The 23,768-nt window shown below is 42.0% G+C and overlaps 1 protein-coding gene and 1 pseudogene across 2 annotated transcripts; one reads left to right on the top strand and one right to left on the bottom strand.

The window, feature by feature from the left end:
- Window positions 1–723: 723 nt before the first annotated feature.
- Window positions 724–23,465, top strand: LOC148500741 (uncharacterized). 2 transcript variants are annotated; one of them, XM_088451355.1, is made up of 5 exons: window positions 724–766; window positions 8,797–8,875; window positions 9,602–9,699; window positions 12,014–12,860; window positions 21,728–23,465. In XM_088451355.1, the coding sequence occupies exons 2-5, from the start codon at window positions 8,842–8,844 to the stop codon at window positions 22,696–22,698; spliced, it is 1,950 nt and encodes a 649-aa protein (XP_088307481.1). In that variant the 5' UTR covers window positions 724–766; window positions 8,797–8,841; the 3' UTR covers window positions 22,699–23,465. The 2 variants fall into 2 exon arrangements, with proteins under 2 accessions (XP_088307481.1, XP_088307480.1); XM_088451354.1 differs by having other exon boundaries at window positions 21,725–23,465.
- On the bottom strand, window positions 18,399–18,517 carry LOC148500742 (5S ribosomal RNA; annotated as a pseudogene).
- Window positions 23,466–23,768: the final 303 nt, after the last annotated feature.

The raw sequence follows: 23,768 nt of genomic DNA, 5'->3' as shown, positions 1-23,768 counted from the left end.
ATTAAAAATACCACATATCAGTATGTGATGGGGGCTGTGTTATCCCTCATCATATATCACTGTATGGTCCCCTCTGCCATAATAATAATACCACATATCAGTGTGTGCTGGGAGCTGTGTTATTCCAAATCATATATCACTGTACAATCCCCTCTCCTAAGAATAATAATACTATAACGTATACAGAGAACTTTATCTGGATGCAGCTGTCAGGAATGTCTATGAGAAAATGGCAGCTAAAGCCCTCGTGGCCCCGCCTCCTGTGCTGTGACTGGTAGGCTATAAGAACATGGCCACCGTTTACCTTTTATGAGGACACTTGTAGACTATACAATTTGTTACTCTACTGAGGAAGCTGGACACTGGCTGATGACGCCAGGGTCCTCTCAGTGAAGGGGACTTAGACATTACCCTACAGTAATACTCCGATAATACTGCAGTTCCGCCCCTCTAGATAGCCCCGCTCCAAACACCTCCGTGTAGCTTTCATAGTGACCGCCCTATCTCATTCCCAATAGTGTGATTGGCAGCAGCGAGTAGCCAATCAGGCGGCACAAAGTAGGAAGGACGTCTGTAAATAGCGGCCACCTGAACTTGCCGATCACAAGCATCAGTAGAGTAACAAACTGTATAGTCTACAAGTGTCCTCATAAAAGGTACACGGCGGCCATGTTTTTATAGCCTAGCAGTCACAGAGCATAGGAGGCGGGGCCACGAGGGCTTTAGCTGCCATTTTCTCATAGACATTCCTGACAGCTGCACCCAGGTAAAGTGCTCTGTATACGTTATAGTATTATTATTCTTAGAGGAGAGGGGATTGTACAGTGATCTATGATTTGGAATAACACAGCTCCCAGCACACACTGATATGTGATATTATTATTATTATTATTATTATATAGGGGGAGAAGAGTGTACATAGATATATGAGGTTGAAATAACACAGTTCCCAGCACACACTGATATGTGGTATTATTATTATATAGGGGGAGGAGACTGTACATAGATATATGAGGGGAAAATGACACAGCTCCCAGCACACACAGATATATGAGGGGAAAATGACACAGCTCCCAGCACACACTGATATGTGGTATTATATAGGGGGAGGAGACTGTACATAGATATATGAGGGGAAAATAACATAGCTCCCAGCACACACTTAGATGTGGTATTATTATTATGTAGGGGGAGGAGACTGTACATAGATTTATGATGGAAAAATTACACAGCTCCCAGCACACACTGATATGTGGTATTAATATTATATAGGGGAGGGGACTGTACAGCGATATATAAGGGGGAATAACACAGCTACCAGCACACACTGATATGTGGTGTTATTATTATATAGGGGAGAAGTGACCATACAGTTGTCACAGAGCAGAGGGGGAGGGGCACGGGGGCTTTAGCTGCCATTTTGTCATAGACATTCCTGAAAGCCGAAGCCAGGTAGTGTGTCCAATCCTGTACTGTATAGATTATATTATTATATCGGGTGGAGGGGACCGTGCAGTGATATATGAGGGGGAATAACATAGCTCCCAGCAGACACACATATGTGATATTATAATTATATAGGGGAGAAGGGACCGTACAGTGAGTTATGAGGGGGAATTACAGAGCTCACAGCACACACTAATATGTGGTATCATTAATTATAGTAGTGTTCACTTTAGCTCCAGCGGCAGGCAGGGCGCCGTAGCTAGAGAGGGCACCTTTGTGTGCCCGAAAAGGGGGCGTGGCCATTGAAAAGGGGGCGTGTCTATAAGACACGTCCCCTTTTCGTCACTCTTGGGGGCGTACCTGGCGTCTGTTCTCCGGCGGTGACCGGGTCCCCACACATTTCTCCACCCGCGGGACACTGCGATCCGCAGGTGAATGAAGACGGCACCTGCAGGCTGTGAGGGCAGGGCGCTTTTTACCCTCCTTCTGGAGGGCAGGGTGCCTTTTGCCCTCCAGAGCACAGGAGGCGGGGCCACGAGGGCTTTAGCTGCCATTTTCTCATAGACATTCCTGACAGCTGCATCCAGGTAAAGTGCTCTGTATACGTTATAGTATTATTCTTAGAGGAGAGGGGATTGTACAGTGATATATGATTTGGAATAACAGCTTCCAGCACACACTGATATATGGTATTATTATATATGGGATGGGGACTGTACAGTGATACACGAGGGAGAATAACACTGTTCTTACCACACACAGCTGTGTTGTATTATTATATAGAGGGAGGCTACTGTTCAGTGATATATGAGGGGAATAACACAGCTCCCAGCAAACACTGATAAGTGATATTATTATATAGGGAGATGGGACTACAATAACATTTGATGGGGAATATCACAGCTCCCGGCACACACTGATATGTGGTATTATTATTATATAGGAGAGAGGGGACTGTTTAGTGATATATGAGTGGAAGTAGCACAGCTCCCGGCACACACTGATATGTGTTATTATTATATATTGGAGAGGGGGTCCATATAGTGATATATGAGAGAATCACACAGATTCTGGAACACAATGATATGTGGTATTATTATTATATAGAGGGGACCATACCATGATATATGAGGGGGGGATAACACAGCTCCCAGCAAACACTGATATGTGATATTATTATATAGGGTAGGGAACTGTACAGTGATATATGTGGGGGAATAACACAGCTCCCAGCACATATTGATATGTGGTATTAATACAGTTTTATATGAGGGAGAATAACAAAGCTTCCGGCACACACTGATATGTGATATTACTCAGCTCGTGCAACAAACTGCTGAGATACAGACCAGAGTGTGCTAGAAGCACCAGAGCAGAAAGCGACCCCCTAGGCAGGAAAGAGGAACTGCTTGGGTTGCGACAGGTGCAGAGTGCTAAAATGAACACTACAGTTCTGTCTGTAACTTTGTCCTCTAACCTAGCCCCCGCATCCTGCCCATCAGCATACTAACCCTGAGCAGATCAGGGACTGGCCATTGGTCATCATACAGAAGGAGGGGAAGTGCAAGGCGACTGACACCAAAGTTAGGGCAGGAATGGGCAGTAGTATTTTTTTTTTATTTGTAGCTCTGAAATGCCCATTCCAATACCCGCTCCAGATAGTATTTCCTCTCCCCTGGCAACGCCAGCAACAACCACGTTTTTGAATAGAGATTCACTGAAAATTGTTACATTGCGCATACCCATACATTTAGTGTCGGGAGGAGGCTGGGGACAGTCAGCAGTTGCCGGAGTGCTTGTCCAACCATTGGGTCTTAATGAACTGTCATCCTTTTCATGGTTTTTGTGATGCTTCTTGATTTATTATATTGCACCACTGTTTCTAGGTCCTATTGTGGTTATGCTGTATGTAGATCCTATTTGTGGTTAGGCTGTATGTAGGTCCTATTTGTGGTTATGCTCTATGTAGCTCCTATTTGTGGTTACGCTTTATGTAGTTACTATGTGTGGTTACGTTCTATGTAGGTCCTATTTGTGGTTACGCTCTATGTAGGTCCTATTTGTGGTTATGCTCTATGTAGGTCCTATTTGTGGTAACGCTCTATGTAGGTCCTATTTGTGGTTATGCTCATTGTAGGTACGGAATCGATATGAAATACTGCGGTTCGATTCCCGGCATCGGCAGGCCGACAGAAGCAGAGTTCCCGGCAGCGGAAGCCCGACAGCGCTGGAAATCCCGATCGTCCCTAAGGTAAGTATAAACTAACCTAACCCTCCTTAGGGGTGCCTAACCCTTACACCCCCCCCCAGTGCCTAACCCTAATCCCCACTCTAAGTGCCTAACCCCCCTCTTCCCCGCTGCCTAAACCTAAGTCCCCCGGGGGGGTGTCTAACCATAAGTCCCCCCAGGGGTGCCTAACCCTCCCTCCCCCTAGCCTAACCCTCTCAGGGGGGTGCCTAACCCTAAGTCCCCCCCCCATGTGCCCTAAACCTAACCTCCCCCCCCAGCGGCTGTCCGCTCGCGGCGCCCGGCCTCCCTTCGATTGGATGCTGGGCGCCTGTCTCCCGGCGTCGGTAAAATGTCAGGCGTCTACATCTAGACGCCCGGCATTTCACCGGGATATGACAGGCGGGAAGCCGGCTGTCGGTATTAAGGCAGCTGGTTTCCCGATTGCATCCCGTAGGTACTATGTGGATATGTTCTATGTAGGTACTATTTGTGATTATGTTCTATGTAGGTACTATTTGTGATTATGTTCTATGTAGGTACTATTTGTGATTATGCTCTATATAGGTCCTATTTGTGGTTATGGTCAATGTAGAGAAAAAAAATTGAGAGCGCTGGACAGAGGTAAATGTTTTAATAGTCACTGACAATGAACATGACAATAAAATATATATATATAAAAAAACTATGAATATAGTCATAAAATAAAATACAATATAATAATGAGTCCCAGATCACACAGACCACCTGAAAACCTCTCAATGAGGAATCAGCATATAAGAAGGCAAAGCATGCATCAATCAGCAATGGTAAGCATGTGGTTAATAGCAGAGCATGGCATGCATTCCACAATGAACTTGAAAAAGCGTTAGTAGATCAAGCTGGTTAGTAGACATAGGCTTGCATGCAATATGTCATGGCAGCTGATAGAGAGTAATGACTCAATATGATGAGGAAATGGAGACCTGTATATATGTCAATAAACAGGAATAAAATAGCGTAAGTCAAAAAGAAAGAGAAAGTATTCCTATTTAGGAATACTTTCTCTTTCTTTTTGGTTTTATAATCACATAGATTATTAAATGATGTTAGTTAACCTAACTATTCACATCTAACTGAGATGTACATATGGCCAGATGAACACCACTCTCATTATATATCATTATTAATTCGAACATGATGAACAGGCTCTATGTTGTCAGACCTAGCATGGTCACTAAATGTAAATACAACATATTAGAATACAAAAAAATATATATATTATTAATAATATTAGATATAGAAACCGCAGTAGAAAGACAATGTAGATATACGGGACTAATAGAAATGCAGGCCGACAGAAGCAGAGTTCCCGGCAGAGGAAGCCCGACAGCGCTGGAAATCCCGATCGTCCCTAAGGTAAGTATAAACTAACCTAACCCCTAACCCTCCTTAGGGGTGCCTAACCCTAACCTCCCCCAACATGGGGGATGCCGGGCGCCTGTCTCCCGGCGTCGGGAAAATGTCAGGCGTCTACATCTAGACGCCCGGCAATTCACCCTCGCCGGGATATGACAGTCAGGAAGCCGGCTGTCGGCATTAAGGCAGCCGGTTTCCCGATTGCATCCCGTAGGTACTATGTGATTATGTTCTATGTAGGTACTATTTGTGATTATGCTCTATATAGGTCCTATTTGTGGTTATGCTCTATGTAGGTCTTATTTGTGGTTATGCTCTATGTAGGTCCTATTTGTGGTTATGCTCTTTGTAGGTCCTATTGGTGGTTATACTAAATGTAGGTAATTGACATCTGACATTTTCTCTTAGTTTTTCTCCTATGTAGTTTCTCTCTTATGCAGGGGTTTTGCCCTTACATTATACAGCAGGTTATACACTATACGTAACCTTTTGGATATGAGTGCCTTCATTTAGCATTGTGCACTACTTTTTGCATATGAGGCTTTTGTTCTATTCAATGTAGATTCTACAGGCAGCATATTGCAGGACTTTTTTAGCTGTGCTTATTCGCTTCTCCGTTATACCTGATTACATGGGGATGTTAGCTAGATATCCACTTGTTTCTGTATACCCCTCCTTTTTCTTTTTTTGTATCGCTGATATGTCAGACGCATTGTGATTTATAGAGGTGGCACGCCTCCGACACAGTTCCATTTATTATCTTATTTTACTTATATATAAATATACACACACATAATCTATTTTCAACATCTGTTTATTTGGTTTTAGGTACCAAAGAGGACCTTTTTTTCCTTTTTATGTTTTGTGTATTATAGTGTAACTTATTTATGTATCTATGAGTTTTTAATCACGATATAATCTTCAGTAAAAAAAATAAATAAATTATTTGCAGTAGCGTGTGTGTGTGCGTATATATATATATATATATATATATATATATATATATATATAATTTATGTGTGTAACCAACTTTAGTATTAAGGCACATTAGAACACTTCCACAGGTAAGATCGTCACTATCCTTTGATTTATTATTATACCCTTTTTCCAGCCATCTCCTTGTACAGGATATCACACATTAATAAATAACTGTCACAACCCTGGCTAGTTTTTACCTTTGCTTTGAGACTTACCTCTGCCAGCTGCTCCATGGATCTGTGTTTGTAATTCACTTGGGAGATCTGCTCTGCATCATGCTGGTTGTATCATTTCTGTGTGTGCAGACTGCTCTCTTTCCCACAGTGATTAGCCACCTGGGCTCTCCTCTGTCTGTGAGCATTGCTAGTCTTAATTGGAATCGCAGGTGTGGTCCTGATTCTCAAGGGCTGCAGAGATGGTTACTCCCTCTGCATGTTGTGCCTTCCACCACTCAGAATACTACTGCCAGACCACCTGTCCGTATCCTCCAATTACTGCCAGACCCAGGGTATATATATCCTCCCCTGATAGCATTCTGGGCCTGAACATCTCGTTACGTTCCGTGGTGTACAGCTTATGCTATAGCTGTACCTCTGAGTACAAGTGTATCCCAGGCTCCTGCTGGTTCCTAGACCAGTTCTATCTGAAAACCTGCTGTGTCCAGCAATCCTGCTACCGCCATCTCCATTCGGCTTCCCAAGCCACAACCAGTAGCTTCCACCCTACCATCTATCAACTACGGCTCCCAAACCGCAACAAGTAGCTTCCACGCTACCATCTATCATCTACGGCTCCCAAGCCGCAACCAGTAGCTTCCACACTATCATCTATCATCTACGGCTCCCAAGCCGCCACCAGTAGCTCCCACGCTACCATCTATCAACTATGGCTCCCAAGCCGCAACAAGTAGCTTCCACACTACCATCTATCATCTACGGCTCCCAAGCCGCAACCAGTAGCTTCCACGCTACCATCTATCAACTACGGCTCCCAAGCCGCAACCAGTAGCTTCCACGCTACCATCTATCATCTACGGCTCCCAAGCCGCAACCAGTAGCTTCCACGCTACCATCTATCAACTACGGCTCCCAAGCCGCAACCAGTAGCTTCCACGCCACCACCAACCACCTACGGCTCCCTAGCCGCGACAAGTAGCTTCCCCGCTACCATCAACCATCTACGGCTCCCTAGCCGCACCTAGTAGCTCCCGTGCTACCACCGTTCACCTCACAGCTCACTAGCCGCACCAAGTAGCTCCTGAGCTACCACCACTCACCTTACGACTCCCTAGCCACTCCATGTAGCTCCTGTGCTACCATCAGTCTCTACACGGCTTCCCAGCCGCACCAAGTAGCTTCCGTGCTACCATCCGTCTGCAAGCCCATCTACTAGTACCCCGTCCAGCTCAGTAAGCCTTCCTGCCGGTCCCAGTCCGGTTCCTCCAAGTTCCTTCTGGTCCCACTCCAACGTTTCAAGTTTCCAGTTCCAGTCATTCATCATCAAAGGCAGTTCTCACTGCTATCCAATTCTTATGTTAAAAGAGCTATTCACGTTACCCATGGTTCCAGTCAAGTCGGTCTCCGCTGAATCCGGTCAGGTAAATCACAAACACCAATTGTGACAAAAAAGCAATAAAGAACATTACTTTATATTAGTCTGGATCTTTTCTCCCTCACAGATTCTGGCCTCTGGATATACAGTAGACGAGGATGAAACAAGGGATCCGATTGCCAGGTTCCCTCACAAATGTGGTCCTTAGTACATCCCATATATTTTTAGCCAATGTAGATGCACATGTAGGTAACTGGTTGGCAAATACCACTAATATCATTCTCAGTAAAACAATAACCCAGATCAGTGGTAGATGGGGCATTAGCTGTAATAACCCTGTAGCTATTAGGAAAAACAGGGCACATGTATTGCTAGTGGTGTTAGCTTGAGATGTAATCAAGGTCTAATTCTCTGTCACCGTATTCTTTACAGCTGATATAGAGTGTTACAAAGAAACTAACCTTTGTGCCAAAATATAACCCCTCACCTATCACCCCACCACCTACACACATACACCTATTGTCTCTTACTGTAACTGCCTGAGTAAATTAGCAATTTAAAAAACCCTAAAAATGAAAGCTTTTAAATCACATAGTTCATCTATCGGTGGTGCACGTTTAAGTATGAGCACTGGTTGCTTTAGTGAGCTTTCCTGGCGTATACGTTATATTAAAGACATTACAGGAATTAAATGACTGAGATTACTATGTGGTCAATTGAATAAGATGCAGTGAAACGAGTTCCCGCTACAACTTCATGAAATTGCCATTGCTGGACCCGTAACTTGCCCCCCTCATGGCCTGATCTAGCTCTGGACTCCTGGATTTTTGTACGAGTCCAGTGGTATTGTAAGTGCGGCATATAGCTGCACTTAGTGCTGGATGCGACTATTATGTGTCTAATTGAGTCAACCCCTGAATCCTGGGGAGGTGAGTAGGTCTTGGAGCATCACAGTGTCATCACTTATATCTTTAGTAATAATACAGGGACATGATTGTGGAGGGGAAAGATCTGGGAGTGTCACAGTGATATCACTTATATCTATAGTAATAATACAGGGACATGACTGGAGAGGTGACTGCTGGGAATGGGACATGACAGTACCACTAGGTGATGTGTCTGGGTGATGACTATGTCATTGTGTTTGTCAGGTTCCTATAATGTGTCAGGATGTCACTGTCTATTTCTCCATGCAGGAGTGGGAGTATATAGAAGGACACAGGGGTCTGTACAAGGACGTGATGATGGAGAATCCCTGGCCCCTCACATCACTGGGTAAGAGAAGACTGTCATTTATTGTAGGGGGGAGAGTAGGTGTGGGGCCCACTTATATGTTTATATAGGACCTGATTCAGACCCGGTCGCTAGCAAGCGTCCGCTCGCTGCTGCCGATGTTTGCTAATCTGCGCATGCATTGCAGTGCGCGTGCACAAACTATTCATAGCGATCGGGACCTGCTCGCTCGCCCTCAAAAGACAGCCCAGTGTAAAGAGTGACAGGAGAGGCCATTTGTGGGTGGTAACAGGGGCAGTGCAGTAAAAACGGGGGAGTGGAGATGCGGACGCAGGCGTGCCTGAGTGTTGCAACGCCGTTTCAGAGGCGTGCATAATTAACAGGCAGTGTCATAGTACACGTCACCTGCTTTTTTTTCACACTGAAATCCTCGCAGTGCTTGCGGTAGGGTAAAGCAACCACAAGTGCTTGCGTTCGCTTCCGATAGTCCTCGATGTACCAATGTTTTAAAACACTTCCTGGAGATGACGTCTGCTAGAGGGCGGCTCACCATACTGTAATGGGCGTCTGCCTACTCAAAGTGATCGCTCGAAAAGACATGGTGGGTGTGCTTATGCCTTGCCGAGCGATCGCTTCCCATGCCGTCACTTGGTCATATTTGCATACGCTCTGTGCGAGCGTACCCATCTAGCGACCGGCTCTGAATCAGGCCCATAATCTGATAATCACATATATACAGTGTACTCTGTCGCTGTGTGTCTCCTACAGATGGAGCCAGTAACAGAAATACCCCAGAGAGATGTCCCCGTCCTCTTTATTCTCAGGATCATACAGAGGAGAATCACAGGATCCTACAGGAGCATCAGGTAGATGGAATTTAGAGTCTCTCCAAATACCAACGTGACTGACACTATGTGATATATAGAGCATCTCTGTATGTCTTATACACTGATATTATACTTTCTTCTTCAGGGTTTATAGGGGGTCCACAGGGTTGACCTTGGGGTATAGCTGGTTCTGGATGCACGGGCACCACGCAGTTAAAGCTTTAGCTCCCAGGATGCACTGGGTCCATCCTCCTCTATACCCCGCCCCCGAGCCACAGGCACCTCAGTTTCAGTTGGTGTCCACCGGAGTTGGGTCACCGTTTACGCAGGAGGGCTGATTAGCAGCCCCTAAGCTTTTTTTTATATTTTAGGAGTTTTTTCATTCTATTTTATTTTGAAAACTCTTCAGAGCGGCAGCGTCGGACTGTCCATCGGATGCTCCTACACCCTGCCGGCCCCACAATGCCAGTACAGATCTGGGGATCACGGCCGGACCCCAGAGTCTGTACTAGCCGGGCTCTGGGGGATCCCTAGATTGCTGCCGGAACGACGGGGACCAGGTAAGACGTGAGTCACCGCTTGCTTTGACCGGCGGGTGAAAATGCAGTCTCTTGTCTCTGGGGACAGACCGGAGGCGCTGGCAGTGGCCGCGCCCCCCCCCTCCGGAGGAATACCCCGTGCGTCCATTAGACCACCAGGGATATATTGCGGCAAGCTGGAGGCGGCATCCTGGGAGTTAATAGCCGGCCAGGGGAGGCATCCTTCCCTGTTTAGCAGCTCCTCCCCTCAACTCAGCGCGCCTTTCCGCACAGGTCTGGTGTTGCTGAGCTGCTCTCCTCCTATGGCCACACCGCCTCTGAGGTTTCCGGCGGCCATCGGTGCACAGATCGAGAAAAAATACATTTTAAAATTTAACCTTTATTAAGTATTTATTAAAAATTGTATCCCCTTAACAAAATACATAAACTGGCAAAGTATTAAACAAATTATAAAATAATGAAAAAAAAATATATAAGATTACATTAAAAAAATGCCCTTCGGGACTCCCTCGTATTTGGATGGACTTTCTATGGATGTCAATTAATGACAAAACTGTTGTACAGGTTTTCTACTCTGTATTCACATTATCATGTAATTGCTTATTGACAGTAATGAACAGAGATTCTCCTCCCTATAGAGCAACCTTATTGAAACAATTTAGCATTAAGTTGTTACAACATATTGTTGCTTATTAGCAGATACAAAAATGTCCTATTAGGGTGACAAAATTATCCTCCTCAGGCTGCTTGTATACAGGGCATCTGAATCCAAACTATCACTCAGTATGAAGTAGATATAATTCATACATAGGGTCCATTTAGTGTGGCTTTTGGCGATGTTAATACTGTATATTTGAATAGGACAGATGGTAAGTGTCTCTAGGTGATCGCTATAATCATAGATAAATCAGCTGTGATGTGCAGTTATTTCACATTAAATTGGTTTAAGGGTTGAGTTCCTCTTATCCTCAGGTCAATTAATATGATCCAAGCTTAGAGGTAATTATCCACAGTGACTGCCCGTTCACACCATCCAGATATGTGGCTGCCTTTAGTCACATCAACCCTCACTATCAATTTGAATATTATAACCACTACAGATCAAAATTTCACATGACACACAGGCATCAGCGTCTACCCTCCGGCGCTTACTCAGTCACTGCCCGGCTGATAAATTACAGCAGCCGTTTCAATCATTAGCAGAGGTTAGCGTCGGAGGTGAAGCAGGTGTGCCCTTAGTGCAGAGTTACAATGCGCATTTCGCCTATCGCTTACTCATGGAGTCAACCCGATGAGCGGGTCTATTGGGTTTAAATACCCTTACCTATCTTGTTCATGTTGCCGGTATCCAATCAGTCTCGTGTTAACGGGAACCCTGATTCCAGGAATACTAAATGATTACCGATTATGTTCCCCAGCTGATGTAATAGATCACAGCTAAGTTGATCTCCTATCTCTTACACTTTTTTCAGGTCATAATTGCATAGACACATTTATGGATGTGTGGGTATTTACTCATACACAATTATATAAAACACATTCATACACAATACTCAATATTCACTTATTAATTCTTGCATACTAATAGGATACCACATTGAAACTGAGGGGGCGGGGTATAGAGGCGGATGGACCCAGTGCATCCTGGGAGCTAAAGCTTTAACTGCGTGGTGCCCGTGGATCTAGATCCAGCTATACCCCAAGGTTAACCCTGTGTACCCTATAGACTTAGAAAAAAGAGATAACAAAGGTAAGTAATCTCTCATTGTTTACTCTCAATGAAATTAGAATTGATTTTTTTATCGGTCATTTAGATTAAAGATCTTGCTGATATTAATGTTGAAGCTATAGTGGGAGAAGAAGAGAAGTATGTGACTCATATTAAGGCAGAAGATATAGACAGAGAAGAAGAGATGTATGTGACTTGTATAAAGGCAGAAAATATAAAGGTAGAAGAGACGCACGTGACTGATATGATGGCAGAATATACAGAGGGAGAAGAAGAGATGTATGTAACTGATATGAAGGCAGAAGATAACAAAAGAGAAGAAGAGACGTATGTGACTGATAATAAGGTAGAAGATACAGAGGGAGAAAAAGAGACCTATGTGATTAATGTAAAGGTAGAAGAGATGTATGTGGCTGATATGAAGGCAGAAGATATAGAGGGAGAAGAAGAGATGTATGTGACTAATATCAAGGCAGAAGATATAGAGGGAGAAGAAGAGATGTATGTGACTGATATGAAGGCAGAAGCTAACAAGGGAGAAGAGACATATGTGACTGATATGAAGGCAGAAGATATAGAGAGAGAAGAGACATATGTGACTGATAATAAGGTAGAAGATACAAAGGGAGAAGAGGAGACGTATGTGACTGATATGAAGGCAGAAGACATAGAGAGAGAAGAAGAGACGTATGTGACTGATATGAAGGCAGAAGATATAGAGGGAGAAGAGACGTATGTGACTGATATGAAGGCAGAAGATACAGGGGGAGAAGAAGAGACGTATGTGACTGATATCAAGGCAGAAGATACAGAGGGAGAAGAAGAGACGTATGTGACTGATATGAAGGTAGAAGATACAAAGGGAGAAGAGACATATGTGAGGGGTGATCAGCAGTGTAAGGAGGAGGAAATCCTTACAGATATCACTACAGGTGAGTAATAACGACTTATTACAGAGAAGAGTCACATTCACATACTCCTTACACTACAACACAGTGCCGTAACTAGCTATGGGCGACTGGTGTCATCTCACAGGGCGCAGAGGCTCTGTGGACAGCACTATCTACCCCCCATGGGTGCCTACAGCCAGATTGTTTCTGGGGCACCTGCAGGGCGTCCTGAGGATGGGCACACTGGCCAGTACTACATAGGATAATATGCTGAATATTTTTGCTAACTTCCTAATAAGAGCTGGTAGACATTTCTGTATATTGGAAGGATCAGCATTAGGGCATGGAACACGTCTTTTGGGATGAAATAATTTCCGTTCACACTACTTGTCTGCTTTTTCATAATGGAAATTAGCAATAAAAAAAAATATTCATGTAAATATTCCCCAGAATGGTGATCTGTGTACATTTCAAGCTTCTCTTTCCGTACATCCCATGGATATTGCATATCTTTCCTGCAAGCCTGGAGGCAGCAGTATCTTGTTTATGTGTCTTCAGCTTTCATGGTCTAGTACAGGCCTGGCCAACCTGTGGTCCCCCAGCTGTTGTGAAACCACACATCCCAGCATGCCCTGCCACAGTTTTAGCATTTCCTAATAGCCAAACTTTGGCAGGGCATGCTGGGACTTGTAGTTTCACAGCAGCTGGTGAGCCACAGGTTGGCTAGGCCTTGTCTAGTATGTCAGAACACATTTCATCTATAGTTTATGAAATATACTCTCCTTGTCACAATGTAAACTCCAGCGCAAGCATCTGAAATTATCATACAAACATGTCCGTGCCTGGGTTTATCCATCTTGTACATGGTACAAGCTGCGTGGCATAGTAATGCCATATATAAATGCAATACACAAAGACAATTGTTGTCGTATATGGTCGGCGACCCGAGCCACAGGGCTGAGATGGCCACTACTGCATAACATTATGTGCTATGGCACCATCAGAGGGAAATATTGCTATTATAGGCTTTATGCTGTCTGCATATATAATGATGTAGTATGTACGTTGTTTGCAGCTGGATGTGGCATTTGAACATCATCTGGTGGCTGCACCGCCAAGACTGTTACCTCTCAGTGCTGGGCACAGTATAGATAATGTGCAATGTTTAAACAGAGTACGAGAGGCTGATTTGTAATTCCTACTTGCTGTATATATATATTTATATGTATAAATATAAAGATATATATTTATATATATATACACACACATCGGGAGCGGAGTAGCACTCGCGTATTAAACATACATCAGCTGGGGTGCCAGTAAACTCAGGCTTAGTCCACGAGGAAAAAGGCCATAATATCCAAATAAATAAGAGTGCACTCAGCAGGCTTGATTCAAGAAGTAAAAAATATACTCAACACTTTATTCTTTCATAGGTAAAAACGACAGTTGTCCTAGGTCGATGTTTCTGTCCATACAGGGACCTTTCTCAAGACCCACAATCTGCCACAAGGTCAGCCAGAATGCAGAAGCAACCACTACCAGGCATCTGCACGCTCTTTTATGTCCAACACGTGCAAAGCGGTCGGAAGTGACGTCATCGTCACATCGTAACCATCAAATGTCTCCCCCTCCAGGTAACATACATAACCATATCATCATTTATCAAAAAAGCCTTGTTGCCACCAATATATATTACCGAGAGATCCTACCTTGTGCCGCGCTCTGTTCTACTCTCCATTATCCGCAACCGGAAGTACCGCGTGATGCGCAACATCCGGTAGTCTAAAGGATGCTGGAACGCAATGCCTAGCAGCCGAGTGCTGGCTTGCGTTCCACAGTTACAAACAAGAGAAAATATCATAGATCCCACATGGAAATCCTGCGTTTACTTGCAGCCAAATAAAGCGCCACATATTCTAATGATATTATACAATAGCCAAACATTGGATCTATTTATTCAAAGAGCGAGCAAATGCCTGAAGGTTCACCTAAAACTGGTGTCACATACAATATATACTAAATAGTACATAGCGGACATCTCCAAAGTATATATATCAATACATTATAGAAATAAAGAACTGGCGGCACTCAGGAGACTTTTGTAGAAATAGTGCAAAACTTTGTGCTTTTAATCAATTATCAATACATTATATATATCACATAAAAAAATAGAATTAATTATTCTTAAGTCCTATAGCCCGATCACCAACTCCTAGAAGTGTATTTATGAAAAACATGATAGTTGTACAGAATGACCAATATACGGACAGGAACACTCTGTTGAGGGCTTGGAGTCACCATCCCTATTCCCTTAAGTCAAATTTACTGATTTCACAGTTTCTACGTATACTGTGGAATAATTCAGATACGGCAAGAGCAGAGATCCAATTGGATGAGTGCAAGCAAAGATTTATTTTGAGGGGCTATCAACCTAAAATGGTAGTAAATTGCCTCACCAGAGCTAAAAATATATTCTACAAGAAACCTAAGGAAGTGAAACATATGGACAGGTCATGTAACCGAATGATCCTAAGCACACGGTGTGACACGGGTTTTAAAACTGTACAAAGGACTATTAAAAAACATTGGCTTTTGGTAACTAGTGATTCGTCATTTAAAAGGCTACAAGGTAAGAGACCGCTGCTGAGCATTAGGAGGGGCCCTAACTTAAAGGATGCTCTACTAAGACCCAACATGCAACCGACAACCTCAACTGAGGGGAATTGGTTAACTCGGCAAAAAGGATGTTACAAGTGCTTTGGCTGCACCACGTGCCGTGGAATGACCACTGGCAAATTTTTTTGTCATCCACATATAGGACGGAAGATTTATCTCCGCTACCGTTTCATTTGCCAAATGGTCCATGTGGTGTATATGTTGACCTGCCCTTGCGGACTGATTTACATAGGCAAGGCCATTCGCACAATTCACGAAATGAACCAGCATAGGTTCTCAATCCGCTTGGCTAACAACAGTGCGGCCTCAGATAAACTGGTGGCTCTACAGTTTGTGACAGCGAAACATAAAATATCAACACTTTATTGCATGATTATCAATTGGATACCACCGTTGTTAAGGGGAGGTGACCGTGGCCTCAAATTACTAAAAAAGGAGGCATAGTGGATACAACATCTTGACACTGTAGCTCCTATAGGGCTGAATGAGATGAACCCACTCTCCATTTTTTTATTTTTAGTGAGGACTTATTGTTCAGATAGGATTCATAGTGTTAATGATTGGCATTTTAAAAGCAATGTAATTCTGTACCAATATCATGTTTTTCATGAATACACTTCTAGGAGTTGGTGATCGGGCTATAGGATTTAAGAATAATTCTATTTTTTTATATTTTTTGTGTGATATATGTTATGTATTGATATATATACTTTGGTGTCCGCTATGTACTATTTAGTTTATATTGTATGTGACAAGAGTTTTAGGTGAACCTTCAGGCATTTGCTCGCTCTTTGAATAAATAGATAATATCATTAGAATATGTGGCGCTTTAACTGGCTGCAAGTAAACGCAGGATTTCCATGTGGGATCTATGATATTTTCTCTTGTTTGTAACTGTGGAACGCAAGCCAGCACTCGGCTGCTAGGCATTACGTTCCAGCATCCTTTAGACTACCGGATGTTGCGCATCACGCGGCACTTCCGGTTGCTTATAATGGAGAGTAGAATGGAACGTGGCACAGGGTAGGATCTCTCAGTAATATATATTGGTGGCAACAAGGCTTTTTTGATAAATGATGATATGGTTATGTATGTTACCTGGAGGGGGTGACATTTGATGGTTGCGCTGTGACGATGATGTCACTTCTGACCGCATTACACGTGTTGGACATAAAAGAGCGTGCAGATGCCTGGTAGTGGTTGCTTCTGCATTCTGGCTGACCTTGTGGCAGATTGTGGGTCTTGAGAAAGTTCCCTGTATGGACCGAAACGTCGATCTAGGACAACTGTCGTTTTACCCTATGAAAGAATAAAGTGTTAAGTATATATTTTACTTCTTGAATCAAGCCTGGTAAGTGCACTCTTATTTATTTATTTGTGTATGTATGTATATATATATATATATATATATTATGTTACAAGTGTAACAGGTGGTGAACGACTGACATATATTAGTGCAATTATTTGTGAGGTGTGCAATTTATTCAGCAAATATAGTACACAGAATATATGAGTTATAGATAAATAAATATATCACAATTTAATAATTAAAATAAATACATAAAACATACATATAAATAAATAAATAAATACTGTTAGTGTAAGCACAGGTTGTGCTGATGAGTTAATTATCCACAGTGTGCAAAAAGTGCTAATAAATATTTAAGATGATTCTAGATGCAATTCATACATTTAAAAACAAATGGAATTCATATATTTAAAATAGCCAGTAACACAGAGGAATCATTATGTAAAAACAAGTAAAAAACAAATTCTAAAAAGTTCCAGACTTGTTTCAAAAGTATAAGAAGTTTCTATGGAATATAGTGCTTATCTGTAATGGTTCATTCAGGCAAAGGCAGCTAACCCAACGCATTTCATCCACTTGGGGACTTCATCAAGGGATGCTTTTAATCAGGGCTTGCCACTTTTTATACCCTTTGTAAGACAGGGCTCCAATTGCCTCGTTAAGGCCATCTTTGACGTCACTTCCGGTCAGACACATCCGGAAATGCGTTCTTTTTACAAAGCGTTTATAATTAGTTGGAAACATATGAATTATCACACATCATCCTTAGTAGGATGTCCATAAGTCTTATATCAGTGTCAAGTTCATAGAGTGACTCAGGGCCACCGGCCGTACAATGACTTCCGCCCTTGCCAGTTCAGCTTCCGCTCAATCATGTCATCATATCCGTTTTGGCATCTCTCAGAATGTAGCGTAGGTATGTTTTGGCATCTCTCAGAATGTGTCTGCATTTGTGGCTATGTGTCCACCATTTTGTTGTAGTCTGTGCGCGGCTATGTTAGTGGTCCGGCTTATCTTGTCTAGGTGGAGCCTCCAGGCATTCTCCAACTTCTGCCTTTGTTTGTTGCTTCCGCCCGCTGATGTCATCAAGTCTATTCCCTACTTGGCACTGTGATTAGCGCATACGTGGTGACTGTATCATGTGGCTGCTCTCAAGACATCGGTATCAGCATTGCTATGGTGACAGGGACGCCATCTTTCCATGCACGGCTGATAATAATTGAAAACGGGGAGAAATTAGTAAATATATTGGCAAATATATGAAATAAGGAGCCTGGCTTTCTAGTACATGAATCACATCATATAATATAATTCATATTAGCTGTAAGGGAGTAATGTATGAGAGTGAGCGATGTGATGTTATTAAGAGTAAGACATGGTAATTTAAGCTTGTATAAGGTGATAATTATTCAAAGTCCAGAATTGATGTAGGAGATAAATTAGGTAAATTGAAGTCAATATTCCATAACTTTTTAATAAAGGCTGGTCAATAAAAGTATCTTCATTGTATTCCATAAATCTTCGACTCGCATGTGACCCATAATCATTTAGGTGGACTGAGTGGCTAATGTGCGCCCTACTGTGGATATTATATACTACAACACTGAGTATTCCCAGGTGGTCTCCCATCCAAGTACTGACCCAGCCCAATTGTGCTTAGCTTCCAAGATTAGACGAGATTGGGCTTCAGTACAATGGTAAGGTTGTAGATAATTTAGAGGATATCCACAGCTACCAACTCATCCATCATAGGAAGGGGGCAATTTCATAACTTTCATTAAAACCATTTGGAGCCATTGTATTAAGTTGGGAAATCCAAAACATTTCTCTCCGCAAAAGTTTATTGCCCAAATCTCCTCTTTCTCCCAAGGTCACTTGTTCTATTGCTTTAAAGGTGCATTATTCAGGGTTGGATTCATGATGGGTAATAAAATGTCTGGAAACCGCATGTCCTTCTACTTTATTCTTAAATGTTACGGATGTGTTCTTGAATCCTTAGTTTGAGGGGTCTTTTGGTTTTCCCTACATACTTTAAGCCACATTTGCATTCTAATACATAGATAATCGATGTAGAATTACAGTTCATAAAGTTTTGATCTTGAATTCTTTAGCTTCATTGTAGTCGTAAAAAACTTTTCTACGTGGATGAAGATATCTGCATATGTTACAGCGGCCACATTTGTAGCATCCTAAACAAGGAGGAAGAGCAGTGTTCTCCTCAGGCTGTTTTTTGCGGGTGCACCACCCGGCAAGAAACAGGCTACCACCCGGCACTTTGGGAGCCTGCAAGTGGGGACTGTATCCGGGAGCTATATAAAAAGGACCAGATCCTACAGACTTTGCAGCTTTTTCATAATCAGATGACTGGACCTCTAATAAGAGAATTAATATATAAAATGTTATTTCAAGTTTAAATCATTGTAAGGTCAGGGTTTAAAACATGTTATTATTGCGAACTCCCCCACCCAGCTACTTTTTGATGCCACCCGGCTGGAAACATTTTCTGGGGAGAACACTGAAGAGTATAATTTCTTGCCTGATTATCATCTCTAATCATACTTGGCGCCAAAGTGTCCTTAAGACTTTTACCCTTCTTGAAGAGAACAGTAGGTTTTGGAGGAAGAATGTGCTTGAGTACTGGATGCATAAGCAAGATATTCCAATGTTTCTGTAAACATCCCTTGATCTTGTTCTCATGTCAATTATACGTAGTTACAAAAGGTAGAAAGTTCTCTTTAGTTGTAGTCTTGTAATTCAATAGATCTCTCTTCAACTCTTCTGTTTTTTTAGCTGCCTTAGTTAAAAGTTCTAATGGATATTCTTTCTGTGTGAACCTTTCAGTGTAGATATTGATCTGATCTTTACAGTCACTTTCTCTGGTACAATTCCGCTTTATTCTGTGAAATTGGGAATATGGAATATTGTTTTTCCATTTCTTTAAATATCCATTCTTATAATGTAGATAGCTGTTGGTATCTACCTCCTTAATATATGTTTTAGTAATGACTTTCCCTTCCTCTTGGTTCAAAACTAGATGCAGAAATTCTGTTGAGGTGTCACTGAAGTGAGATGTGAATTTCAGATTCATGTCATTGATCTCAATGTATGTTAAAAACTGTTTAAAATCCTCCTCTGATCCATTCCAAATTATGAGAATATCATCAATGTATACATGATTATTTTGTTCTTATAAGGATTTTTGGTATAAATATATTCCTTTTCCCACTGCCCCATAAAAATATTAGCAAAACTTGGCGCAAAAATAGTACCCATCGCAGTACCACAGATTTGACGATAAAACACATCTAAAAATTTTAAATAATTGCGGTTGAGTATAAAAATCATAAGATCACATAAAAACTTGCGATGTGTAGTATCCATAGAGTCATCCTCCTCCATGGCTAATCTGCATGCATTAACACCTTTAGTGTGTTCAATGCAGGTGTACAGAGCTTGCACATCAATAGTGATCCATTTATATGTGTCTTTCCATTCAATTTTTTCCAAATGTTGTAAGAGATTTGTGGTATCTTTCAAGTAAGATTCTAATTTCACCACATATTTTTGCAGGAATACATCCACGTGTTCTGAAAGGTGGGAAGTTAATGAATCTGTGCCCGCTACAATGGGTCTTCCTGGTGGATCTATCAAGGATCTTTAGTAGAAAATAAAATATGGGGGTGGTGGGATTAGTTGTCATCAAGTACTGATATTCCACTTTGCATAGGGTTCCATCACGGAGACCCCGTAAAAGAAGTACTCTGAGTTCCTCTGTGTATTTATCTAAAGGATTCTGTTGCAGTGTGACATATGAGACCTTGTCTCCCAGCAATCTGTTGGCTTCCTTTAGGTAAGCTTGTCTTGCCATGATTACTAATCCCCCCCCTCTGTCAGCTTGTTTGATGATTATCCCCTTGTTTTTCTGTAGTTGTTTGAAGGCATGCTTTTCTTCATTCCTAAGGTTCTGTTTAGATACCTTCTTGATGTCTGAATCACACAGGTCCTTTTTAACCTTTTCATAAAAGATCTCTATGTGGCTACTCTTAGATTCCACAGGGTAGTACGTTGATTTGCCTTTTAGTCCAGATTTTTACATAGATTCAAAATTCTTGATGGGTACCGTCTCTTTCCTTTATAAAGTGTCTTCTCAGGGTAAGGTTTCTCATGTATTTATTCAAATCTATAAATACTTCAAATTTGTTCATGTTTGAGGTAGGTGCCTAGTTAAGTCCTTTACTAAATCAGGGATGGGGAACCTCAGGCCCGGGGGCCGTATAAGGCCCCCGGAACCATTTCATCTGGCCCTCTGAGCTTTTTTGGGCTAGCCTCATTTGGCTAGCAGGATGCCTAGAATAGCACCCTGCAGCCAGAATCTATGCAGCAGAGCAGTGCTGCCTGGAGCACTCTTAGGACACTTCCGACGGTCACACCGCTGCCCTTACAGCTCCCCGGAGCATCCTCAGGATGATCCGGGCATTGCTGTAAAAACTGGCGATTGTGGCCTAGCCGGCGTGGTCTGCACCAGGCCCACGAATATTGTTATATATCTTAAAATGGCCCTCGGCAGAAAAAAGGTTCCCCACCCCTGATATAAATACTTGCAAGAACCTTGATACTGGGCTGCATGCTTATATGTTTTGCTTAAGCCCTTGTGCTTGGATTGCTAGATGGACCCAGGTATGTAGTTGTGGTGCCAATGCCGACAACAATTGTCGTTATGTTTTGTATTAGAACAAACATGTAAACCCTGTGATAATTATAGCATAGCATAATATGTTAAAGCTATAAATTGTACCATGAAACAACAGAACTTCCCCATTTGTTGCTAATTTGGGGACCTGTCACCGTAGTCTCTATTGGAAAACTATCCATGTTACAGGGAAATAATACTTTTATCATATATTTATTTTATTCCCAGCAGATGGATGTAACAGAAGGAAGGTCTCAGAGGGACATCTCATCTTATCTACAGATGGTGAAATAGAAGATCACAACATCACCCGAGAGTCTCTAGGACAAAACCCTAACACCACAATTATACACCCAGTACCTCACAGTACAGATGTGTCATCTGATTATGGGGAATGTTCTCCTGATGACTCAGATATTGGTACACCTATTACAGCTCCTGCAGTAGATAAAATATTTTCCTGTTCTATAGATGCCCAACAGATTACAAATGTTATTAAAGACCAACCAACTAAGACCAGTGCAATGCCCCATACATGCTCTGAGTGTGGGAAATGTTTCATCTATAAATCATATCTTAAATCACATCAGAGATGTCACACAGGTGAGAGGCCTTTTTCATGCTCTGAGTGCGGGAAATGTTTTACACAGAAATCATATCTTGTTAAACATCAGAAATGTCACACAGGTGAGAAACCATTTCCATGCTCTGAGTGTGGGAAATGTTTTACACAGAAATCAAATCTTGTTACACATCAGAGATGTCACACAGGTGAGAAACTATTTCCATGCTCTGAGTGTGGGAAATGTTTTACGATGAAATCAAGTCTAATTAGACATCAGAAATGTCACACAGGTGAGAAACCATTTCCATGCTCTGAGTGTGGGGAATGTTTTACAGCAAAATCAAATCTAATTACACATCAGAAAAGTCACACAGGTGAAATGTTATTTCCATGCTCTGAGTGTGGGAAATGTTTTACGAAGAAATCAAGTCTAATTAGACATCAGAAAAGTCACACAGGTGAGAAACCATTTTCATGCTCTGAGTGTGGGAAATGTTTTACAGCAAAATCAAGTCTCATTACACATCAAAGATGTCACACAGGTGAGAAACCATTTCCATGCTCTGAGTGTGGGAAATGTTTTACAGATAAATCAAATCTTGTAAAACATCAAATAATACATAAAAGAATGAGCTGATAGACATGAAACCCAATACTTTAAATAATTCAAATGCTTCAAATCTTTTAGCTAATCTATTGTATTTTAGGTCCCAGCAATAGCAGAATGGACAATACACAGTGCCATCAGTAGACAAAACATTGGTACATTTTCCACACAACAATCAACCTATAATAAAAGGAAAGTATATAACACAGTCATGGACAACAGAAGGGAACAGATAAAGGAAAGAACCAGGAGGGAAAGATGTATTTAGTGTTGCTAACCAAAAGCAAGTAGTACGCAGTCTCCTTGAATTCTAACCAATAGAACCGTGTGGAGACAAATTCCCAATGTCAGTCCATTGTGGAGAACATCACATCTTCCCTCTGATTTTAGACTTATGTGATTTTTTTGAGATGCTTGTAATTGTCATTACCTGTGTGTGATGGGGATCAGTGGAGCATAGATTATAGTAGCACACTGCCTGTTGTTTTCTCACACACACAGTGCAATGTATGTCCTTTTATCAATCTATATTTCATTCCGCTGACCAATTGGCTCAGATGTAGTCATGTGTTATCAGCCATACTATTTCTTACCATTCAGTCTTAGGGGGTAGCTAACTGTGGAAATACATGGTGTGGAATAACTAAGTGGGTTTTCTAAACAGGTAAAAAAAACAGTATAACAAACATGACACCACCTGTGACCAGGTAATTTCATAATCAAACTTGATATTTGTTTATGTACTGTCCTACAAATTTTAACTTTTAATCCAAAATCAACATGTATTAAAAATTGTTTTACTCCATGGTATCTTCTCTAAGGCTATTACATCCGTCACTCTCCCTGTATCTAACCCCTCTGTACACACATGGGCTTTTTATCTATATACACTGACAAACATCCTTAACCTGCTGCCATAACAATCTTTCATACACCTCCTACAACTATAATTATCTCACTCTCCTGATTCTACTAGCTGGTGACATATCTCCAAATCCAGGCCCCACTCATAACGGAATATAAATCCAGCTAACCTCAAACATCATATTTCTCCCATCACCACCCAAGTTACTAAAATGTGCCTTATAGGTGCCCATACA

This window comes from Taudactylus pleione, unplaced genomic scaffold (assembly GCF_031769625.1).
Source record: "Taudactylus pleione unplaced genomic scaffold, aTauple2 ptg000547l, whole genome shotgun sequence".
NCBI classification, from domain to species: domain Eukaryota; kingdom Metazoa; phylum Chordata; class Amphibia; order Anura; family Myobatrachidae; genus Taudactylus; species Taudactylus pleione.
This window is presented reverse-complemented; position numbering and strand designations above follow the sequence as displayed.

Bases quoted from the DNA above. Each gene is read 5' to 3' on its own strand.
- LOC148500741 (XM_088451354.1), top strand. From the start codon at position 8,842: ATGATGGAGAATCCCTGGCCCCTCACATCACTGG. The intron at 8,876-9,601 runs GTAAGAGAAGAC...TGTCTCCTACAG, and splicing joins CTGGCCCCTCACATCACTGG to ATGGAGCCAGTAACAGAAAT. The intron at 9,700-12,013 runs GTAGATGGAATT...TCGGTCATTTAG, and splicing joins GGATCCTACAGGAGCATCAG to ATTAAAGATCTTGCTGATAT.